We start from the raw sequence: 24,944 nt of genomic DNA, 5'->3' as shown, positions 1-24,944 counted from the left end.
GTTGCGATGAAACCTCTGACGTTTTGCATGCATTCCTTTGTTTTTTATTTTGTTTTGTTTAACATCCAAGTTCTCCCTCATTTGTATTGATTCAAGCTTTCACACAGAAAACTCTTGGGGACTAGAACAGCAGCAATCGTATCACACTACTTTAAGAACTTCAAGTTTCAAAAGCAAATTGTTTTTAAAGTTCTGACTTGAGTTAGATACAGGGATAAAAATAGCACACACTTGAAGTTTACATGGTCTACAAATGGTGGCAATATTTTTCTTTTCAGAGTAGTTCTGTTGGTGTATATATATATATATTTTTTAAAAAAAGCTTATTATTTTCCAGTTCTAAATGTTTTTTTATGAGTGTCTTTTTTTTAATTTTTTTCTTTTTTATTAACATATAATGAATTATTAGCCCAAGGGGTACAGGTCTGTAGAATCACCAGGTTTGTTGGTATATATTTTTAAAATACTCAAAAAGGCTCAACCTCAAGCAGTAATAACATAAGCAAAAGTGACTTAACTCTTAAATACTCACAAGAAACCTCTTTGTCCATACAAGTGAGAGAATGAATAACTTAACATTTTCACATGCATACATACATACAGATTTATTCATACAAGTAGCTAAAATCTGCTATTCTAGCCCACATGTAGTTGTCTCCCTTTAGCTAGTTAGGGCATGGAGAAAAGGGCAGTTTTGGTTTCAGTGATTCTAAGTCATAAGGAGAAAATTGGAAATGTGTTTGAAGATTTGTAGCCAGATATAAGAGAACTCAAACTGAAAGAAGCAGAACTCACAGTCCAGTACAGTTTACAGGTTAATAACAAAACCTCAAAAACAATGAGAAGAAATAGAATCTGTAATGGGCACACTATAGTTTTCTGTTGAAATACAATTTTTCTCTCTATAGGCGCCTCATTTTTACCAAAGGCAATTACAGTAACACTGATTTGTTTGGAAAATAAGTCTAGTCTCATTAAATCTGGCCTGGTTATTTATACAAGTGCAGCAAGAATAGTGATTTTATGCACATTTAAAAATACTGACTTTCAGCTACAGTTTTGCTGAATCCAGGGGCTTCACTGGCTCCATAAAGTCAACTTTAGTTTCTTAAAACTGGCTGGAAATAATCAATCTCAGATTAGGTTTGTTGTTATTGTTGTTGTTGTTGTTGTTGTTTTAAAATTTTATTTATTTATTTGAGAGTGAGAGAGCACACACAAGAGGAGAGAGGTCAGCGGGAGTAGCAGGTTCCCTGCCAAGCAGGGATCCCTGTATGGGACTCCATCCCGGGACTCCAGGATCACGACAAGAGCCAAAGGCAGTCACTTAACCAACTGAGCCACCCAGGCACCCTCAGATTAGGTTTTTTAAAGTCTCTAGAGGCTAAGAAGTGCAAGAGTTCAGTGAGACCCAAACTGAATATACAAGTTCAAAGATAAAATCGTTAAGAATTTTGGGAGACCATGGTCATGATCCCAGAGTCCTGGGATTGAGTCTCACATTGGCTCCTTGCTCAGTGGCGAGTCTGCTTCTCCCTCTGCCCATCCCCCTGCTTGTGCTCCCCAACAAATAAAGAAATAAAATCTTTTAAAAGAAACATTAAGAATTTTGAAGAGAATAGAGAGCCCAGAAATAAACCCATGATAATATGGCTAATTAATCTTTGACAAAGGGAGCAAAAACACGCAATAGGAAAAAGACCGTCTCTTCAACAAATGATGTTGGGAAAACTGGACAGCTACATACAAAAGAATGACGATTTTCTTATACCATACACAAAAATAAACAAAATAGATTAAAGACCTACATTTGAAACCTTAAACCATAAAAATCCTAGGAGAGAACACAGACAGTGATTTCTCTAACATGGGCTGTAGCAGTATCTTTCTGGATATGTCTCCTGAGGCAAGGGAAACAAAAGCAAAAATAAACTACTGGGAGTATATCAAAATAAAATCTTCTGCACAGTAAAGGAAACATCAACAAAACTAAATGATAACCCATTGAATGGGAGAAGATATTTTCAAATGACATATCTGGTAAAGGTTTAGCATCCAAAATATATAAAAAGAGTATACAACTCAATACAAAAACAAACAAACAAACAAACAAAAAATAACACAGTTAAAAAATAGGCAGAAGACATGAACAGACATTTCTCCAAAGACATACACATGGCCAACAGACCCATGAAAAGACACTCAACATCATTCATCATCGGGGAAATGCAAATCAAAACTACAATGAGTTATAACCTCATACCTGTCAGAGAGCTAAAATCAAAAACTCAAGAAGCAACAAGTCTTGGCAAGGACATGGATAAAAAGGAACCCTTGTACACTGTTGGTGGGAATGCAAACTGGTACAGCCAGTGTGGAAAACAGTACGGAGAGATATGCATAGCTGGCTGTCAGTTAAGTGTCTGCCTTCAGCTCAGGTCATGGTCAGGGGGTCCTGGGATTGAGCCCTGCCAGCAGGCTCCCTGCTCAGCACAGAGCCTGCTTCTCCCTCTCCCTCTGCTGCTCCCCCTGCTTGTGTTCACTTGTTCTCTCTCACTTTCTGTCAAATAAATAAATAAAAGCTCTAAAAACAACAAACAAACAAAAACAGTGCGGAGATTCCTCAAAAAATTAAAAATAAAACTACCATATGATCTAGTAACTCCCAAGAATACAAAAATACTAATTTGAAAAGATATATACATCCCTATGTTTATTGTAGCATTATTAACAACAGCCAAATTATGGAAGCAATCCAAATGTATATCTACAGATGATTGGATAAAGAGATAAATACACACACACACACACACACACACACACACAGGACTATGACTCAGCCATAAAAAAGAATGAAATTTTGCCATTTACATCAACATGGGTAGATCTACAGAGTGTAATGCTAAGTGAAATAAGCCAGTCAGGGAAAGACAAATGCACATGATTTCAATCATAATCATTTTTCAGTTTTAAAAACAATTGAAAAAAGACAAAAAGAAATAAACCAAGAAACAGATTCAACTATAGAGAACAAACTGACAGTTACCAGAGGGGAGGCGGGTAGAAGTATAGGTGAAATAGGTGAAGGGGATTAAGAGTACACTTATCATGATTGGGGCGCCTGGGTGGCTCAGTAGGTTAAAGCCTCTGCCTTCGGCTCAGGTCATGATCCTGGGGTCCTGGGATCGAGCCCCACATCGGGCTCTGTGCTCAGCAAGGAGCCTGCTTCCACTTCTCTCTCTCTCTTTCTCTGCCTGCCTCTCTGCCTGCTTGCTGTCAAATAAATAAATAAATAAAATCTTTAAAAAAAAAAAAAGAGTACACTTATCATGATGAGCACTAAGTAATGTATAGAATTGTTGAATCACTATACTGTACACCTGAAACTAATATAACACTGTATGTTAACTATACTGGAATTAAAAATTTTTTTAAATTGTTAAAAATTTCATGATGGCAGAGGGTGGGTGGTGGGTTTGGGTGGTGCAGTCTGTTAAATGTCGACTTTTAGTTTTGGCTCAGGCCATGATCTCAGGGTCATAAGATAGAGCCCCATGTCTGGCTCTGCTCTAAGTGCAATGTCTGCTTGGGATTCTCTCTCCCTCTTCCTCTGCCCCTCCCCCAACCCCTCTCTCTCTCTCTCTCTCTCTCTCTCTCTCTAAGTAAATAAATATATATATATATATTTTTTTTTTTTTTAAAGGAATTTCAAGATGGCAGCAGACCACTACACCAAGTATGAAGCCCTTCTGAGCACAGAGTCGCAGGTATAAAATATGTGTGTCATGGAAGCCATTTAGTGAACATCCTGAACACAGTATGGCAATGAGGCAACAAGAGACACAGATGGACACACATATTACACATTTTCTCATTTGTTCATATGCATGTTCCATTGTCTTATCAGACTTCGCTTACAAATCACAAGCTCAAATATAAATTGTTAAGCATTTCAAAAGGGCAAAAGCAGAACATCAAACCACGTGCAAAGCTTTTCTGAGCACAGGTTGCATGCTCATTAAGCCAGCCTTGTTCTCACTTTCTCATTCATACCTTCTGGCCTCAAGCAATAAAAAAATTTTTTAAATTTAATTTGTGATCCTTTCTCCTATTATTTTTTCAATCTTCTCAAATGACTGTCAAATTTAATAATAAATATTCTAAACTGCAATTAGTTTTATCATCTTTTCAAATCAAGCAAACAAATGGATTCACAATTTATATTACCTGTTAATTTTTCCTATATTAAATGTCTACTATAGTGGTAACCCTTTAGAGTGCTTAACCCTTCCAAATAAAGTTCATAAAATCACCTCCTTAATCAGTAGCTTCCCTTTTGATTTTCTTCCTATAACTAAACAAACTTAATGCTTAAGATTTTCCACTTTGGGTTCTAGCAGTACTTAGTGCTACACTCAGTGTTGAAAGGTAACTTCACCTACCATATTAGGTACTTTCTTGTAAGGACTACTCTACTGCATGTATCTCAAGTCCATTTTATAAAAGTCACACATTAACTCATCATCATTGTGTGTTCCATTTGAATAAGATTTCTTAACCAGGAATTACCAGAAAGCCTTGGAGAAGAGTAAGGGGAGTCATCAATGAAGGCCCCTATGTTGAGAGACCCAGAATTTTTCTAAAAATAAAAGCATAGCTTTAGAAGATGTGTAAATGGGTTTATGATCCCTCACACCTTCAAAATTTTAAGTATCACCTCACTGGATTCTCTTACTTTATAAAGATTTAATGTATGAGATTAGTCAGTATAATTTGACATCATCCAGTATCTAATCCTGTTTTCCAAAGTTCTGGTGTCTCTAGTAATTTTATAAGCAGAACCAGATACTTTGATTCTACTTTTATATTTTTAGCATACAATTATTTAAAAGATTTTATTTATTTATTTGTCAGAAAGAGAGAGCACATGCACAAGCATACCCTCCCCCTGCAGAGGGAGAAGCAGGCTCCCACTAAGCAAGGAGCCTGATGCAGGACTCAGTCCCAGTACCTCATGACCTAAGTCGAACGCAGATGCTTAACTGACTGAGCCACCCAGGTGTCCCTTTAGGATACAATTAGACATACATTTCTAACACTTAAAAGATTTTAAGTGTTGTCAAATATATTTGAATTATATCTTAGCCCACAGTACTTCACACAATTCATGATTTTAAATAAAAACAAATGAAATCAATATGAATTTCGAAGCCCAAATATATTGTGATAATGACACTTGCAATTGTTTAGAAATTACTGAAACTGTGGATTCTGAACAACAACCTGAGGGTTTTGAAGGGGCGGGGGGTGGGAGGTTGGGGGAGCCAGGTGGTGGGTATTATGGAGGGCACGTATTGCATGGAGCATAAACATTGTGTTTATGCTCCATGCAATTGTGTGGTGCATAAACAACGAATTCTGTTATGCTGAAAAGAAATTAAAAAAAATAAATTACTGAAAAACATGTCGTTTTCTTGAAATGAACTTAGTATAAAAGGTCAGCCAAGAGGTCCTTATAAGGAATATCTGTATCTGGTGACTTGGTGACCAGTATTCAGCAAAGTTGGCAAGGCCCATGAGCTGGAGCACAACCAGTAGAAGATAATCAGTGAAGGTACTGTCACAGCAGTTGGAATCATCAACACTGATACCGCAGGAACAAAGTATGCAACATATGTCTGAAAATAAGACATTCCAATTTTTTGCAGAGCAAAAATCTCCACTTTAATAAATTAATGACACCAGCCGAGATAGGCAGAATCAAGTGGTGCAGTGAGGTTAAGAAACTACAGGACCTCATCAGTAGCTAACTGGTTTCTGAATGGAAAAAACCTTCTCCTGAACGTGTTGCCCTATGCTGAAATTCCAGAGAGCAACAGATAGGAAGATCCACAATGGAAAGTGAATCCAGAACAATACAGTGGCTTTCAAAGGGTGGCAATTATCCAGGTCATACAGCTCTGAAATAAGCCTCTGCATATTCCTAAGCAGGCTCAACCCCCTCAGCATGGAGCCCGAGGCTGGGGCTCTACCTCAGACCTTGAGATGTTGACCTAAGTCAGAATCTAGAGTCCTCAGCTTAACCAACTACGACACCCAGATGCCCCAAGTCTCCACATATTCTTTAGATAAGTGAGTCTAGAAGTCTTTTGGACCACCTCAACTGATTTGCACAAACTGCAACTTCTTGGTTAAGATGACTTGCAATGTTTATTTCTGCCTTCAGAGTTGGCCAGGATGTCATGGCTGTAGGCACATGACAGGGACACAGTGGTGAGGCCGATGCAGGCCCACCTGGACAGACCTGAGGCGGTATGCACACCCAGTAGCAACTCCATTGCGCTCTGCACCTGTGCCAACCTTAACCGCTGCCAGGGCCCCCCAAGCCAACTGCAGAGACGGATGCCACCACCCACACCAGCAGAACAGAGTGATTAATGCCGCCAGTTGAGGTTGGCGCAAGCAGTGGTCCCCAAACCCTGAGCTTCACTGTAGGCAGTAGCCGCCACCACCTATAGCCAAGCCAGCACATCATACCTGCCCTGATGCTTTCTTCGTGATGCTTCTGCACATATAAACCACACCGCCTAGAGTAGTAAACTAAGGATGAATGGAAGCGAGCTGGCTCATAACACTGGGAGAACAAGTTATTGGCTAAAAACAGATGTTCTCATCTCTTCCACTCAAGCCAAGAAGACTTGAGGTGAGGCCTAGACAAGGATAAGGATGTAAATGTTAGTTATCTTAAAAACAAACAAACAGGGGCACCTGGGTGGCTCAGTTGGTTAAGCAACTGTCTTCAGCTTGGGTCATGATCCTGGAGTCCTGGGATCAGGTCCCACGTCGGGCTCCCTGCTCAGTGGGGAGCCTGCTTCTCCCTCTCCCTCTGCCTGCCTCTCTGCCTACTTGTGCTCTCTCTCTGTCAAATAAATACATAAAAATCTTTAAAAAATTAAAAAACAAACAAACAGAACTTCAGGATGAATTGAATGCCTAAATTCAAAACAACTGCTTAGGTTTCATTTATTCTTTTATTGTCCCAGTGAATATCTATTAACAGCAAATTGCTAAAAAGATGCTGAATATTTAACTATAAACAGTTATGTATAGTTCCTATCCTTATGCAAGTTGAATAAATGGGCAATGAATGCCAAGTCAACGCCACAAGGGGTACCAAAGGAAAAGTGCATGCATGGCACTAGGCTGTACAAGGCAGGTTATTAAGGGGGCTTTGGGGACAGACAAGGCTTTCTGGAAGAACTCACCTCTACAATGAAACCTGCAGCATGAATAAGACTAGTGGGCCCAGGGGGGAGGAAAGACTGCTCTTGACAAAATAGCATGGGCAAAAGTAGCAAGATGAATTACAAGGAAATGAAAGAAAATTCAGAAGGGGTGAAAACAGAAACCATACGGCTCTTTAAAGACCAAACATCTTTAGGAGACTGAACTCCATCTTAAATATAGTGGGGAGTCATAGGAGTTTATACTCAATCATAGCTGCTTTGCCAAACTATCACTCGAAGAAGAACATAAGGGAGTGGGTCAGAGTAAGTACTGGTACACAGTTCACAGAAAGAGATTAGGTATTTGGCTATATGGAAAACTGTGGGGTTTGGACGTGAACAAAATAATTAAAAGGCAGAAGTGACAGGATGGGTGACTGACAGGGCATGGAAAGGCTGAGGGGGAATAAAAAAATCAGTAAGGAAAATTGCCCATGCTTCTGGCTCGTTAGCTGTATGGATGCCAATCCCATTTCCTGAGGGTTGAAGAGTCAGAGGTAGCCAGACAAAGAGGCTGGAGATGAATATTTCAGATATCTGGAACTTCCCTAATATCCCGTTCATCCAAAACGTGCTTCCTATTTTGGCTTTAATGGCCCTACCAGACGGCTCTGTGCCGCAGGTCGATAGCTAGAGCGGGCAATCAAGGAGCTTCTTCTCACACAAGAGGGAGCCCGCGAGTACAATCTCAAAGTCGGGAAGCCGCAAGACTAAAGTTAACAGGAAGCTTCTGAACGCCCTAATATACCCACCCTTAAAGATCTCGCAGCGGCTCCACCCCTAAAAGCCAAAGACTCTTAGCATAAAAGCGCCCTCAGGTCACCGCGCGGACTAATGACTCCGCCCCCCTCCGCGGAACAGGGGAGAGGTAGACGCCCGGATGTGGAGACTCGGAGTGAGTCACGTGAGCTAGCCGCGTTAGGCGGGACTCCGCCGCGTCCCCCGCTGCGCCGTCGGCTCACGTGACCGCCTGCAGCCAGCCAATGGGTGAGCGCGGCGGAGAATTTCGAATGTGGCCGCGTTAGCCGGCTGGCGACAGTAGATAGAACATAGACCCGGAGGGTCCGAATCGTGGGACGCACCAGCCCGGACCGCGTCGCGGAAGCTTGGAATGTAAGGAGGAGGGCGACAGCTGCGGCAGAAGTGGTGGTCAAGGTACTGTTTTGGACGTACCTGTGGGAGGAGGGTTTCCGGGCTCTCTTCCGGCAACACCTCCCCTGCCCGTCTTTACCCTAGCCTCCGAGAAAACGGCCACAGGCTTTTCAGGTGTGGAACAGGGGTGTTGTGGCCCACTTCTTCCTTCAGAGGTCTCTCAGTCGTTCCAAGTTCGGTGTCCAAAAGCTCAGGCTGTGGAGTCAAATTGATCGGGTGCCATTCTGTGTTCATCCACCGGACTTGCGCCTTCCGACGCTCTAATTTCCTCTTCTGTTAAATACTGGGATACCCTAACCTCCTGCCTTGCAGAATTTTGTGGATTAAGTTATGTGTGAAAGCATTTACACTAGGCTTAATGTTCGGGCGCACAAGCCGGCAGCTGTTCTTTGTGCAGTGCGATACCGTTGACCTTGTTTCTCTTCGGTTATCCTGGAGAAGCTAGCCCTGATCAGTGTCCTACCTGGCTGCTTCAGCAGCACGAATGTGAAAATTATGACAGAGCTCCAGTATTCCAGGTTCATCTGAATACAGACGGACTCTTATCTCGCACAGTAACCTGTTTTCATTAGTTCTCCCAACCAAACCGCCTGTTAACACCATTGGCCTAGACAGGAAACTTCTGATATGGCCAATTTCTTTTGTGATTTTAAGTTGGTTAAACGTGGTAACAAAAGTTTTTTAGGTAAGTCTTTGCTAAACTAACTTGATCAATTACTTCATCTGTATGGCTCTCAAACATCTCCGGTGGAAACTTCAAATGCTCCATTGTGATACATTGTTTTATACAATCCACTTAACATTAGTGCTTTAAAAAAAAAATTGTTGTGCTTGCTCTACTAGAACCATCCCGTGTTGTATCTACACTGTCAGAAAATAATGGGATCTATAATACCTATATTTAACACCCCCAGACACTGTTTCAAGGAAAATAAGGCCTGGAGAAAATATTCAAGAAAATGTAAGATTTAGTAAAATACTTGACTGAGAGGAGATGGAGTTATCTTTTGTAATGTATATATAGCTGTAGGAAACAAGAATTATTTTTGCAATTTTAAGATCTGCAAAGTGCAATTTAGGAAAAAAGATGTTCATGAAAAGTAGTTTGATATGCTTAGTAGTAGAATATTGAAGCAAATCTGATTTGCAGTATTGAAAAATTTAAGTATATTTATGTATACTTATGTACTTATTTATATGCTCAGTAGCATTATGCCACTATCATCACTTGTTTTGCTACTTTTAACTGTATGTAGAGCAATCATTATTTAATGTTGTTTGATATATTCATGACTTACTAGGAGCTAGCAGACCTGAGTTTTAAAAAAACTTTGAGAAAACTGGCATGTTCCCCTGCTTCAGTTCCTATTCTTTCTAGCTCTATAATTGTTATAGTTGCCTATTAAAATTGAAACCTCTGAAGATGACCTTGACTTTATTGAAAGTGTGTGCTATATCTTGAGTATTGGGTTAAAAGAGTGTGGTAGAAAGAGTTAATCGAGTGACCTAATCTAATAAATTAATAATATAGAGCAGAACTGGAAAACAAAGCCCACATATATGATTACCTCTGAACTAATGCTGTAAGTCTAGTAAACACTAAAACACTACATGTTGGTCATATGCATTGCCTGTAGGAAACATATAATAATATCAAAATAATAATAACACTAAAACATAATATTATTTCCCATAATGCCTATACAGTAAGCCTTCAGTGAGTATTTGTTAAAGAATAAATAGTGGCATATTATAGAGGCTTTGGTTGAAAATGCATACTTATTAACCTTCCCTATAAAGTACCTGAAGAGGCTAATATTATATAATATTAATGAGATTTTAAAGCTGCAAAATCTAAGTTATTACCAAAATCTAAATCTAAATAGTATCATCTTCTATAAGCTAATTCTAGTTACTATGTCTATTTAATCTATTTAATTTGTTCTTTATGAACTACCTGTGTTCTCAATCTTAATTTCTATTTGATGATCTTATCTCTTAGGTAACTTAAATACTTTTTATTGTTTTAAATTCCTAGGCAGAAGATGGCCAAGGAAAGGTGCCTTAAAAAGTCCTTTCAAGACAGTCTTGAAGACATAAAGAAACGGATGAAAGAGAAAAGGAATAAAAATTTGGCAGAGATTGGCAAACGAAAATCTTTTATAACTGCACCATGCCAAATCCAAATAATCTGTAAGAGATTTTCATGTCCTTTTGCATCACTTTTTACGTTTAGACTTAATACATAATAAGAAAAATTTTTTCCTCTTTTAGCCAACACTTCTACGCTGCTAAAAAACTACCAAGAGAACAACAGAATGTTAGTTTTAGCTTTGGAAAATGAAAAATCCAAAGTGAGAGAAGCCCAAGATATCATCCTCCAACTGAGAAAAGAATGTTACTACCTCACGTGTCAGCTATATGCATTGAAAGAAAAACTGACTCCACAACAAACAGAAGAAACTGCTCAGGTAATTTTATTACAAATGATAAATTTCTTAGGAAAAAATGTAATAGACATGAATTGGTAATTTAGATCAATTATGTTATTTAAATTAATTACTAATAGCTCTGTTATTAGCAAATTGATCAAAACATCTCTTGTAAGTTAAGGAAACTTCAAGCACATACATGACTGAGACTTGTGCTTATATAACTTGGTTCTTAAAAGCAGTTAGCGAGACAAGGTACAGAAGAACTAGTTTAGCTTATTGCACTGCTGGTCCCTTTGTTCACTTAAGTGAGTCAAAGATAGCGAAAGGTCTAAAAGTGGTACTTGATGTAGACAGTCCAAAAGTTTTAATCAATATAAAGTATAAATCTTACCTATTCTATGTGGTTTTGTTACATCTAGTGAGGTTTTATAAGAACTACCTTAATTTGGGAGGGGAGTATTTAAGTGCTTTTTGAAGAGTCAATTTTACTAATGGTTGGTTAAATAAGGAAAACTATACACTAACTGGGCATTAACAGAAACAGTTTGCTTTCTTCCTGTTGGCCATCTATTTGCTATGCTAGTAAAGACAGTTGTGTTGGCACTTAGGCCAGGAAACCAGAGAAGAAAGCCAGACCATAGTGGAAGGGTATAGACTCAGGAAGTCACCTCACCCCTGACAGGGGAGTCAGTGAAAGAGTTCTTGCTTCCCAGCAACTAAAGTGATTCCATATTTTTTCTGTGTATGATACAGAGAATGTACATACATATATATGCAATATGTGCATATGTAGTGTAGCAGAGAATTATCTATAAAGATTCAATATAATTTCCTTCATGTGAGGGTTATTTTTTTAAAGATTTTATTTATTTTATTTTATTTATTTTATATATTTATTTGACAGAGACACAGCAAGAGAGGGAACACAAGGAGAGGGGGTAGGAGTGGGAGAGGGAGAAGCAGGCTTCCCACCAAGCAGGCAGCCCGATGCAGGGCTCGATCCCTGGACCCTGGAATTTGAAGGGAGACGCTTAAGGACTGAGCCACCCAGGCGCCCCAAGGGTTAGATTATTTTAAAAGGTGTTTTTTTTTTCCTTCAGAATATAATCGTTCCTATTTTATTTATTTATTTATTTATTTTTCCTTGTTTGGTCAACTAGTGAAGAAAAAAAATCCCTCCAAAGATATTTGACTCTTCCTTTTCCCTTTCCTAAGTTTGTGGTGGAATCATATATAGAATAGTGAAAAATGGGTACCTGATAAGATAATCACAAAAACTGTGGGCAAAAATTCTATTATTCCAGGTCTTTTGATATTTATCAATGATTTTTAAGTATTTATTAGAACATATTAATTGCTGGGCAAAAGTGTTCTTAGCATTTAAAACATCAAAGTTTGTTTTCTGCCATATACTTGGTACATGTGTCACTCTCTCATCCATCATTCTATACTCATGCTTCCATGCTTATAAAGTCAATTTATGAGTGATAGAAAAGCTTAAAATCTTTTTTTGTTTTTTTTTTTTAAGATTTTATTTATTTATTTGACAGAGAGAGATCACAAGTAGACAGAGAGGCAGGCAGAGAGAGAGAGAGAGAGAGAGGGAAGCAGGCTCCCCGCTGAGCAGAGAGCCCGATGCGGGACTCGATCCCAGGACGCTGAGATCATGACCTGAGCCGAAGGCAGAGGCTTAACCCACTGAGCCACCCAGGCGCCCCAGCTTAAAATGTTTTAATGAGAAAAATATTTTTCTTGCCTGTCAATAGTTAACTTGGTTTATAAGAATTAATCCCAAAGTAATTCCTAATAACCTTTTGTTCCCTAAATTTTATAATGAATCTTTTAGTAACTTGTTATTAAATTATATTATTCCTGGAACACCTGAGTGGCTCATTCGGTTAAGCATCTGTCTTCGGCTCAGGTCATGATCTCAGAGTCCTGGGATTGAGTCCCACATCAGGCTCCCTGCTCAATGGGAAGTTTGCTTCTCCCTCCGTGCTCACACACTGTCTCTCTCTCTCTATCAAATAAATAATAAAATCTTTAAAAAAAATAAAAATAAATTCGGGGCACCTGGGTGGCTCAGTGGGTTAAGGCCTCTGCCTCGGCTCAGGTCATGATCTCAGGGTCCTGGGATCGAGTGCCGCATCGGGTTCTCTGCTCAGCGGGGAGCCTGCTTCCCCCCCTCTCTCTCTCTGCCTGCCTCTCTGCCTACTTGTGATCTCTCTCTCTCTGTCAAATAAATAAATAAAATCTTTAAAAAATTTTTTAAAATTTAAAAAAATTTAAAAATAAAAATAAATTCTATAGTTAAATATTCTTCTTTACCTTCAATACTACTACTACTTAAATGTTAGAACGTTAACGTTTAGAACGTTAGCGGTACTGAAAATAAATTGAAGACATTTAACAGGATTAAATTTCTAGTTGTTTTGTTTCTCTTGAACAGTTTTAACCTATCATAATGTCAGCATCTTATATGTGCATCAAATTAAAAAAACAACTGAACTGGATTAGAGTGATCTCTAAGGAATCCGTCTGGAAGTGAAAACCTTCCTAATACAAATGTACAAATCTGCCTGTGTCTGTGCTGTGTTTTTCATCTTCCCTCCTGTCACAGTGGCAGAAGTGCCTCTGCTCCTATCGAAGACTCTGCATCAGATTCCCTCCTGTGCATCAGATTCCCTTTTTCTCATCTCTAGGACTTTGCTCCTAGAAGTTTGTACTCTTTCAACATGTATTTCCCTCTTGGCTGAATCATTCTCGCTATCATTCAAATGTGCTTTACTATCTCATACCTTAAGAGGAAAAGAAAATAAGTGAAAAAAAAAAAATAGGGGTGCCTGGGTGGCTCAGTGGGTTAAAGCCTCTGCCTTCCGCTCAGGTCATGATCTCGGGGTCCTGGGATCGAGCCCCACATCGGGCTCTCTGCTCAGCGGGGAGCCTGCTTCCCCCTTTCTCTCTGCCTGCCTCTTTGACTACTTGTGATCTCTCTGCCAAATAAATAAAATTTAAAAAAAAAAGAAAAGAAAAAAGAAAATAAATGAAACCTCTCCTGGTTTCATATCCCTTTACTCATTTCTCTGCTTCCCTTCACAGCAGAAATTTAGCAGAGAGGACGGTGTGCTTGCTGTCTTCACTTCCCCAGCTTCCATTTACATTTGAACTTACTTTTACCTGGCTTTTATTCCCATGGTTCTATGGTCACTCTGCCAGGTGCCTACAACCCCCATTTTTAGTGGCCAAATTTATTGGTCACTTCTTTCTTCTTGACCTTGAAAAAAAAAATACTTTGATTTCTTAGCTTTCTTACTATCATACTCTCCTGGTTGTCCTGCCTTTCTGACTATTCCAGGTCAGCTTCTTTTCTCACTTCTTCTTTACTTTCAAATGTCAATTGTTCTAGACCCATACTGTCTTATCCCCCTCCCACAGCTTTAAATGTGATCTGTCTGCTGATGACTTCCAAATTTATAACTTAGCACACACACACAAAACTACTATTTGATATATCTACTTAAATACTTATAAAGGATCTTAAACATGCTTTGTACAAAGTACAACTCTTTATTTTTCCTTTCCCAAAGTTATTGTATATTTCTGCCTCTGTCTGTGAGTCTTATTCATCTCATAAAATAACCTACCCATTTGCTCAAAACCAAAGAGGCTTCCCTCTCCCTTACTGTCCCCACCTCCACCCCTCTTCAATCCAGCACACTTTGTCCTCTTAATACCTTCCACTGGGCTTCATCTTTGTAGCCATAGGACTCGAGTCCTAGCTCATAGGCATGTCTTGCTAGATTTATTATAATGACTTCCTAACTCCTCCTGCTCTTGGCCCCATTCAGTCCATGTTTCATACAGTGGCCAGACTGATCTTTTTAAAACGTAGATCATTTTACTTTCTTTCTTAATATTTATGTGACTTCCCATCACACTTAGACTAAAATTCAAACTCATGACTCCCAAGGCTTCATTATGTGGTCTCTGTGCACACACCCCCTACTGTTCTCACTATGAGAGAGGTCATAGGTGACTCCAGCCACAATGGCCTTTCTTTTCAAAGACTTTATTTATTTATTTGACAGAGAGAAAGTGAAAGCAAGAACACAAGCAGAGGGAGTGGGAGAGGGAAAGCAGGCTTCCCACCAAGCAGGGAGGCTTGATCCCAGGGCCCTGGGAGCATGACCTGAGCCAAAGGCAGACGCTTAACGACCGAACCACCCAGGTCCCCTGGCCTTTCTTTTCTAAATACAGCAAGGTTTTTCCTACACCATGACTTCTGTATTTGCTGTTTCTATCACTTTTTCTTCCCCTGCTCTTTCAATGGCTAGCTCCTTTGCATTCTTTAAATTTCAGATGAAAGTCACCCTAAGAGAACCCCTCCAACCTCAAGTACTCTATCATTTCAGCTCTGAGTATTTCCTTCATAGCATTTACAATGTCTGAAATTACTTATATATCTCTTTTCTTTTGTTTTAAAATTTTCTCTCCCTACCTTAGAATGTAAGAGGGTTGGACCTAAATCTATTGTTAAGTTGCTATACATCTAGTTCCTAGAACAGAGCCTGGCACCATATAGAGTGCTCATACGTTTTTATTATTAAATAAATGAATGCTTTGTTATGAGTATTTCAATTGTACCACTGTTTTCTTTATTTTAATATATTAACAGAACCAGGAAATATGTCCTTCTGGAATGGACTCCAAAAGTGACAACAACTCTGGGGATTTATTTGTGAAGGATATACCGTTAGTATCAAATTTCATTATTATGATTACTAATATCAAGAAAGATTTAATTTTGTGATGGATTTACCAAAGAAAATTTGCATAGTATAGATTCTTGTGTTTGGAGTCTGATGTTTTCTGTACTAAAAATGCATTAAAATAATATGATACAGATTGTTACATATAGCCAAGCCAAAACTTTTTCATACTTACTTTATTGATGTCTAGGAATAAGCTAGTTATTTAAATATATCTGAACTTCTTCACTTATATTTTTCTTATTTCATGTTTTTATTATAAGATGGATTGGTTATTCACCTGAAGGTATTTTTGCCAGTACTACACATAGTCTGGTTTAGAAACAAAGCATAATAAAACATCTTGTTTAACACAGCTATCACATCGCTTCTCGGCCTTTTGGCTAAGATCAAGTGTAACACAGCTATCACCTGTCTTGTTAATCCATCTCATTCCTAAATACAGTCAGACCACCCCATATACCCTCCTCCCCTTCTCTTAGATCAAGTATACTTTGCTTATAAATTATTGAGATATAATTACATAAAGTAAAATGTACAGATCTTAATTGCACAGTTTGATGAGTCTGACTAATATATACACCTGTGGAGCCAAAATCTCCATTATGATATAGAGCACTGCTGTCACTCTAGCTGGGCTTTCTCAGTTTTAGCATTATTAACATTTTAGGCCAGATCATTCTTTGTTGTGGAGGGCTATCCTAAGCATTGTGGGACATTTGGCAGGATCCCTGGCCTCTACCACTAAATGTCAGTGGCACTTCCCTCCCCCGGTTATGAGAACAAAAATAACTCGACAGTGCCAGTTATCCTTATAATTATCCCTAATTAGAATCATTGCCATAGGGCATCACCTATCCCTTTCAAGTCTTTCCCCTTCTCTTCACAAAAATAATCACTAAGACGATTTCTATCCCTGTATTAATTTTAATCATGAATAGTTGAAAATAGTTGAACTGTAAGATCTAACAAAATATTTATGTAATGGTCAAAAAGTAAGATGGGGTACTTAACTTTTTATAAGATTCCTCAAACTGTTAGTTACCATAACTCTGTTACCTAAACCTATATTTAATTTTCAATGTCTAGAGGGAAAAAATCTTTATAGGAAATAAAAAATAAAATTAGGATGAAAAAGCCAGTAATAGTATTAAAGCATAAAGAAAGTTGTTTCATGAGCCAAAGAGGGACAAGATTTTTAAACAAATAGGTTAACTTCAAAGAGGTCAGTAGTTAGGCACCGTAAAAACATATACTGCCAAGAAAAAAAAAGATCACAGCTCGACTAATGATGAAGCAGGCTGATAAAGAGTTGAGTAATCAGATTGCATTTCTGTAATATATTTTATAAGTCTGTTCCAATTGACTGCTTCACCAGGTAAATTAAATTATGAGTTATGGCATGTCTTCATTGGTAAGGTTGTTCTTCTAGTGGAAGTTACATGTCATTTGTAACAAACCAGCCTCCATATAAGCAACATATATTTTTGTATGTTTGTTTTCTTTGATACTGAACAGATATACTGATTTCGAATAGAATTATGAAATACTAAAGAAAGAGAAAAACAATTTTAAGAACGTCTTAAATTTGTTTTTATTATATAATTATAAAATAAATTTCTATTTTTCATTGGCTAGACAAGTTCCTCTTCAGGAAGCTCACCTTCCAGGACAAGGAGAATCATTCCAAACAGAAGGTAATTTAAGTAAAAATCTAAAAATAATATTAAGGGCAACACGAGATCTTTGTGAACAAGTAAAAATTAAATTTCTCTAATATTTTTTAACATTTTAAATTTGCTCATCTGGATTTTTTCTGCTCAAAGCAATAAATAAATAATAATAATAATAATAAATTAATAAATAGATGTATTTATTTTACACGAAATAATAAGTTTTAAAATACATCCATTTATTTTGCCAAATCTATAATTGGCTATAAATGGCTGCAATTTACTGAGCCCTACCATGTGCCAAGCTACTATGTATATAGCTACTATGTATGCCAGTGGCTACTATGTGTTAGCCATTTTACATACATTACATCACTTGACCCTCACAACAACCTTGGAATGTAGGTGCAATTGGTCCCATTTTATATAGACTCAAAGAAGTAAATTATCTCACAAGAAGTGGCCCAAATGGTAAAAGCCTGGTGTTTAAACTCAAAGCTGACCTAGAAAGCCATGCCATTCTTTCCACTTCTAAACTGACGTGTCCCAGGCGCCTGGGTGGCTCAGTGGGTCAAAGCCTCTGCCTAAACTGACGTGTCCCTGCTCTCAAATATCAATCCTTTCTACTTGAACTAAGCTTTGAAGAAGGGATATCATTTGAATAAACAGGACCAAATATCCTCACTTTTCCTAAAAATACAGATTATATTTCTTACCTTTGCAATTACCCCAATCTTACTAATTTTTCAAGGAACACCTTAGCTCCCACTTTCTCAAGTGTGCTTGTCCTACTTTAAAATATGAGGTTCTTTCCCACTGAATCCTACAAACATAAATACATATAACCTACTAGTTTTTCTTAAACCTTTAAATTAGGGACGCAGAAAACCTCCAGTTAGAATATTTTCAAAAGTTATGTAAGGTTCTTTCACAGGTCAGATAGAAGCCATCAATTGATCATTGCTAAATAAATAAATGGCAATGTTAAGTTCCTCAGATTTGTATTTACTTAGAACAAGTGTGGAGAAGATACAGAATGACTTTTCATTTATTCCATTTTTAATTTTGAGTTCTAAGATTGCTAAAATTAAAATTTCCATAAAGTAAAACTATTTTTCTCATTTTTTAAAAAATTCTCAGAGCAAATACCTATTTCTCAAGATAGACTGGGATTTGATTGGGATTCAGAAGAAGATAAATCTGCTGATAATATCCTACCTAGAACTGTATCTGTTCGTCGAAGTTTAAAGAAACATTTTAACAATCTGTCTCATTTCAATACCTTGGAAGATTTTGAAATCAGTCATTTCTCAGTGCAGCCCTTTGAATCTGAAAGAATTAGATGTGTAGACCCATTAGTAAACATGAATATACCTGAAAACATAGAACAAAGTGTTTGTCAATGGAATAAGAATCAAACTAACTTATCACTAAAGCTGATTGACCCAGGAAGACCTGCTAAAGCAAAAGAAAACATTTTAGAATATAAATTTGAACAAACTGAAAGCAAGCATAGAAGTGCACAAGGAAGAAAAGGAGAAGAGAAAAGAAAAGCTAATAGAAGGAGAAAATCAAAATCTGTATCGAAGTATAAAGGGGGCAAAAGTGAAAATAAAAAAACTGTTTCCAAAAAAAAGTTGGACGAATCTGTTACTTCCAGTGATGCTTACAATTTTAATTTGGAAGAGGGTATTCATATCACTCCTTTCCGCCAAAAAGCGAGCAATGATTCTAACAGAGAAGAAAACAACAATGAATTTGAAGTGAGCGTCTGTGAATCAAGTGATTCAGGAGATGATTCCGATGACCTTTATTTGCCCACTTGCAAGTACAGTCAAGATGTCTCTAGTGAATCAGATAGGAGCCCAGTCACCAGGTATCGACCTAGAAGAGCACTAAAATATAGGAATGAAAAAGAGATCGTGGATTCTAAGCTTACGAAAACTCCTATCAGTAAGTGATTTACTTGTTTGCCTGCATTTTTAGTGTTTATAATAAATGATCACTCCTGATGCTTATATGCTATACTTACCATCTGTTTCTCTGGGGGAGGTTAGAGACTTGCCATCTGTCTCTGGGGGAAGTTACAGTCTGATTAAACAATGGGGGCCTGGGGTGGAAATCACGATTGTATGGCTATGACCTACTTTAAGCTAATTTAAATCTTCTTTAAGAACAAATGCTAGTTACAGAGAAAGCGTTTTTACTTTTAGTAAATGAAGCCTTCCAATGTAACCAAAAACCTTTGGTGGAGTTCAGTTGAATTAAAATACCTTCTATACACTCACTTGAAACAGGCTCTTGAAAACAAAATCAAATTTGAATCCAGTGACCTGTCATTTTAATGGCTTTCCTTCATATTCAATTTGACAGGAACCATGATTTTAAATTGATTCATTCTAGTTAATGAAAGGTGACCAAACACTAGACCAAACTTTTTTCTCAGTATGGGCTAAGTATTCTTCTCTAAGACACTTGTAAGACATCTAAAAACTTTGGCTTAGAAAATCTTGCTTTTATTAGTAAGATCAAAAGTAGGAATGGTTCAAAAGTTGATAATAGAGCCTACATCTGTTCAGAGAGTCTCATTTGGGGAATTTAGTTAGTGTGGTAAAACTAATGCATATGGTCAGGTTGTAGCATTCCCAAAACATTGTCATGCTATTTCATTTGATACTCAGAAAAACTCTATGAAGGGGCACCTGGGTGGCTTAGTGGGTTAAGTGTCTGCCTTTGGCCCAGGCCATGATCCCAGAGTCTTGGGATCAAGCCCCTTATTACACTCCCTGCTCCGTGGGGAGCCTGCTTCTCTCGCCCTGCTTATGCTCTCTCTGTCAGATAAATAAAAAAATAAAATCTTGGGGAAAAAAAAAGAAAAACTCTATGATGTGTAGGTACCACCATGTTTATATTGTTTTTAAGGAAACTTAAAACCTAAAAAATTTAAATTACTTTCCAAGGTCAACCAGTACAGCCGTGGTAGTATGCAAATGTGTTGTTGTTGTTGTTGTTGTTTTTAATATGCTATCCTAATGTTACAAAATCAAGCAAAATTGGCCAAATGTTGATAATTGTTGAAGCGTGGTAACTGGGGTTTCATTAGATTTTTGTGTCCAAATTTGTGTATCCTTGAAATTTTACACAGTGAATTAAAAAAAAAACTACACTCTAATGTAGTGTCACTCAGAGTTTAATCCCCAGATCACTAGCATCAATTAAATGAAACAACTTTTTTTTTTAAGATTTTATTTATTTGTTAGAGAGAGAGAATAAGCAGGGGGAGTACCAGGCAGAGGGAGAAGCAGGCTCCAGCTGAGCAAGGAGGCCCTTGCAGGACTCTATCCCAGGGTCCTGGGATCATGACCTGAGCCGAAGGCAGGAGCTTAACACTGATCCACCCAGGTGCCCCTTATGTGAAACTTCTTAAAAATGCAGACTCTCAGGCCATACCCTTGAATCAGAATCCGCATCTTTTTAACAGGTTCCCTGGGGTATTTGTATATTCATAAATTATAAGAAGCATTGTTCCAGAATATAGCAACTGATCTGATGTTGCTTAGCCATACTTTTCCAAACTAAAAGTTGGAATAATTAGTATAGTACAGTAAACTTATGTGGGGACAAAAAGAGGCAGTATTTGAAACCTAGATAACCCTGGAGAACATGGTTGCTAAATATAGGCATTTTACAGTTATAGTTTGACTTCAAAAAACAATTTGCCTTTTAAAGCTGTGTGAAGAGATTGTCTTGTATTGTCCTTCTGTGTGCTGTGTACCTGTCACCCAATATAGATCTATCTCCAAAGTAGAATAACTTGGATGCTTATAATAGGAAAAACATGGGTAACTTTTTAACATATTAGCTTTACCAGAGGGAACCCCTTTCCTGTTGACCTCCACAGAGACTATGGTGTAGAATTCTCATTTATTTAATAAAGTGAATTTAAGTGGCTTTTTAAGACTATAGGAAGGCACTTCATAAATTTCGGTATTGAAAAAGATGGAGGCCTTGAAGATTCAACGGAGCAAGGTGAAACTAAAATGAAATTCCATAATTTAATTCATTATACCCATATTATCGTTGAAGAATTATAATTTTTTAAAGAATTTAGTGTTTTAATAACATATCAGTTCTTCACATCTACAGTAATATTTCAGTGTTATCTGGGATGAAAAAATGACTGAGTTAAAGATCTGTATTATATAATTATATGTGTATATATATATTTTATATGTAAAATGTTGGATTTGTATGTTTAGGATATGTAATTGCACACAATTTTAGTTCCTGTGTTTTTTTCTTTCATTTGGAACCATATTCAGTAAAAATTGTTTTTGTAGGTGCACTACCTAAAACTCACCGCTCACCTCATTTTAGCCTGAATGATATCACCAATGTCCCCTTGCATCCTGTAGTGAAAATCAGAAAACTTTCTCTTTCTCCAAAAAAGAAAGCAAGCCCAGGAGTGTCTCTGCCTAAACGCAGGTGTGCAGTCAGTATGAATTATAAAGAGCCCACGCTAGCTTCGTAAGTATTTGATTTGTGGGAACCCACCTTTAATGATACATGTTGGGGGAGTAAAGTTTGGAGCTTTGTTCAAGAATGAGTCTTGTTGGGGCAGCTGGGTGGCTCAGTGGGTTAAATAAAGCCTCTGCCTTTGGCTTGGGTCATGATCCCAGGGTCCTGGGATCGAGCCCCACATCCAGCTCTCTGCTCAGCGGGGAGCCTGCTTCCCCCTCTCTCTCTGCCTGCCTCTCTGCCTACTTGTGATTTCTGTCTGTCAAATAAATAAAATCTTAAAAAAAAAAAAAAAAGAATGAGTCTTGTTGAAATATTAAGTTTTAATTAAAAACTGACGTGGGACTACTAGCACTGGCATGTTTTACAATAACTATATTGAAGAGTGAGTTAGTATTGGGATACTTATAATTATGTCTAAGAATTATTTTTACTCTTATAGGAAACTGAGAAGAGGAGACCCTTTTACAGATTTGTGTTTCTTAAATTCTCCGATTTTCAAACAGAAAAAGGATTCCAGACGCAGTTCTAAAAAAAGAAGTATGAAGCAAATACAGTGACGGATGCTGTTTGTTGGATGATGTTTAAATCCATCCTATTACACCTCCTTTTATCACTCCGAGAGAGAATCTCTAAGATAGTACACAATAGGGTTGAACTGTTGCCATGGAATATTCTTTGAACTCTAGATCACGAAAATTCTTCAAAACTGGACTTCAAATATGTTTTTTTTTATACCATTAATAAATTTGGTTTATTTTTTCTTTTAAATATAAATAACTGAACTGAAGCCCTATTTCTTAAACTGCCTAAAACTCTTAATTTTACTCAGAATGTATCTTCTGTAGAAATTTTAGAAATGAATAATCAAATTAAGATGTTTTAATTACAAGCTTTTGGTGCCTTTTTTTTTTCCTTAAGTGGAAAATACTAGAATGAATGATTTTTGAAGACAGGCCAAGGATCTTTTGCAACTCTCTATAATACTTGAATAAAATAAATCCTTGGCATGCATAGTAGGGTATACCCTAAACTGTTTGTGGATCCCTTATATCACTGTTATATTTAAAATTTCAAATAAAATGTGAGATCATTATTAAAGAATTAATGGTTGCTGAGGCTCAGGGACTAGGTAAGTGACTAGCTCTGAATACCAAACTCTGTGTGTACATTTTTCAGCGATAACTCAGCAAAATCACAAATTGTGTCTTGGACTTTCAGGATAGTTCGCTAATTAGTGGTTACCATGTTGGGGTCAATGCAGATATAGAACATTTCCATCACCACAGAAAACTATTGGGTGATCGCAAATTTGTTGTTTTTGTACTTTTAATATTTCTGTATTCTTGCTGTAGCGTTTATCCATAGACCATTTTGTTTTATATTTTAACATTTTTCACGAATGTTATAGTATATATATTTTTTTGCAACTGATTTTTAACTCACCATTGTTTTTGAGATTTATCCATGTTGGCAGATGTAGATTATTTCCATCGTTGTACAGTATTTTATTCATAAATAAACTAGACATTCTTTTGAGAGATAATTTGCTTCCACTTTTTTCATTATTACAAGTTAGTGCTGCGGTGAATATTCTACATTCTTGCACACATGTGACTAAGTTTCTGTGGAGCTGATACCTAGAAGGGGAGTTGCTCTCTAAAGTGGTTATACCAGTTCTCCTGACACGAGAAGTGTTATCACTCTCCTCTCAGCAATGTGTTTAAGTTCCAGTTTCCCCACACACGATCACGTTGTATCATTGGACATTGAAATTACCTAAGGCAATGAATTTGAAGTGGTTTCTCTTTGTTCTAATTATTTATGAGATTTTATCTCTGAGTTAGTTACTTCTGAGAATTCAAATGTTTATTGGTCGCTCGTTCCTTCTATAAATTGCATATTGTGTACTTTGCCCACTTTTCAACCAGAATGTCTTTTTCTTAACAGAATGGGCTCTTTATATATTCTGGATAGTATGCCGTGTCTTTATTTACATGGATTATAACTACTGGTTTCTACTTTATTCTTACCTTATTTTTTTGTTGATGTTCGGGAGTTTTAAATATCAGTGTCCTCTATCACCTTTTCCCTTAAGGTTTTTCTCTACAACTTGGTACTTTCTCTTTTTCACTTGGGTCTTTAAACTGTTTGGTATTTTGTCAAACGGGGATCTAATTTTATTTCATTTTCCATGAAAATAGCCTACCATTTCAGCACTATTCAGACTAATCTTTCTGCTGTCTTTGACATACACTGAGGTTTCTTTCTATTGGTTTATTTGTCTAGAAATGGGCTGGGTACTGTATAGTCACATTTTTTTATTATAGTACAGTGGTAAAATATTTATCATTTTGATCATTTTTAAGTGTATAGTTCAGTAGCATTATATACACATTTTTGTGCAATCAACCTTTTCATCATCCCAAACTGAAATCCTATACCCATTAAGCAGTAACTATCCATTTACTCCACCCCCCATCCCCTAGTAACTACTATTCTATTTTCTGTCTCTATGAATTTGACTATTCCACGTACCTCATATAAATGGACTCATACATTAATTTTCCTTTTGTGTGTGGCTTATTTCATTTATTCATGTCTGCACCTAACAGAATTTCATTCCTTTTCAAGTATTCAAGTGCTAGAATACAGAATAGTATTCTATTGGGTATATGTACCACATTTTGTTTATCAGTAGACATCTGGGTCATTTCCACTTTCTGTATATATGCTAATACAAAGATCTATTTGAGGGGTGCCTGGGTGATTCAGTAAGTTAAGCGTCTACCCTCGACTCAGGTCATGATCCCAGCGTCCTGGGATCGAGCTCCGCATCTGGTTCCCTGCTTATCAGGAAGCCTGCTTCTCCCTCTCCCATTCCCCCTGCTTGTATTCCCTCTCTCACTTTGTCTCTGTCAAATAAATAACTCTTTAAGGAAAAAACCTACTTGAGTTTCTGCTTTTAATTTTTATATATACACCCAGAAGTGTTATTGTTAATCAATAGTAATTCTATATTTTGATGAGCCTACATATTGTGTTCTAGAGTGGCTGCACCATTTTATATTCCCACCAGGACTGCAAAGGGTTCCAGTTTTTCCATATCCT

General features: G+C 37.4%; 1 protein-coding gene and 1 pseudogene across 2 annotated transcripts; one reads left to right on the top strand and one right to left on the bottom strand.

Annotated features, from left to right (window-relative positions):
* Positions 1-5,451: 5,451 nt before the first annotated feature.
* On the bottom strand, positions 5,452-6,535 carry LOC116869613 (annotated as a pseudogene).
* A 1,781-nt stretch (positions 6,536-8,316) lies between these two features.
* On the top strand, positions 8,317-22,538 carry SGO1 (shugoshin 1). Of its 2 annotated transcripts, none has more exons than XM_032860948.1 (8): positions 8,317-8,441; positions 10,477-10,631; positions 10,713-10,909; positions 15,549-15,625; positions 17,281-17,339; positions 18,456-19,268; positions 21,656-21,842; positions 22,276-22,538. In XM_032860948.1, exons 2-8 carry the CDS (start codon positions 10,484-10,486, stop codon positions 22,391-22,393), a joined length of 1,599 nt encoding a protein of 532 aa, XP_032716839.1. In that variant the 5' UTR covers positions 8,317-8,441; positions 10,477-10,483; the 3' UTR covers positions 22,394-22,538. The 2 variants fall into 2 exon arrangements, with proteins under 2 accessions (XP_032716839.1, XP_032716840.1); XM_032860949.1 differs by lacking the exon at positions 8,317-8,441 and adding an exon at positions 9,010-9,123.
* Positions 22,539-24,944: the final 2,406 nt, after the last annotated feature.

This window comes from Lontra canadensis, unplaced genomic scaffold, assembly GCF_010015895.1.
Source record: "Lontra canadensis isolate GAN:19392208 unplaced genomic scaffold, GSC_riverotter_1.0 scaffold20, whole genome shotgun sequence".
In the NCBI taxonomy this organism is placed as follows: Eukaryota; Metazoa; Chordata; class Mammalia; order Carnivora; family Mustelidae; genus Lontra; species Lontra canadensis.
The sequence above is the reverse complement of the archived record's forward strand: the minus strand, read 5'-3'. Positions and strand labels throughout refer to the sequence as shown.

Excerpts from the sequence above, each read along its gene's own strand:
- SGO1 (XM_032860948.1), top strand. The coding sequence starts at position 10,484 with ATGGCCAAGGAAAGGTGCCTTAAAAAGTCCTTTCAAGACAGTCTTGAA. Across the intron at positions 10,632-10,712 it reads ATGCCAAATCCAAATAATCT|CCAACACTTCTACGCTGCTA; the intron begins GTAAGAGATTTT and ends TTCCTCTTTTAG. Across the intron at positions 17,340-18,455 it reads AGAATCATTCCAAACAGAAG|AGCAAATACCTATTTCTCAA; the intron begins GTAATTTAAGTA and ends AAAAATTCTCAG.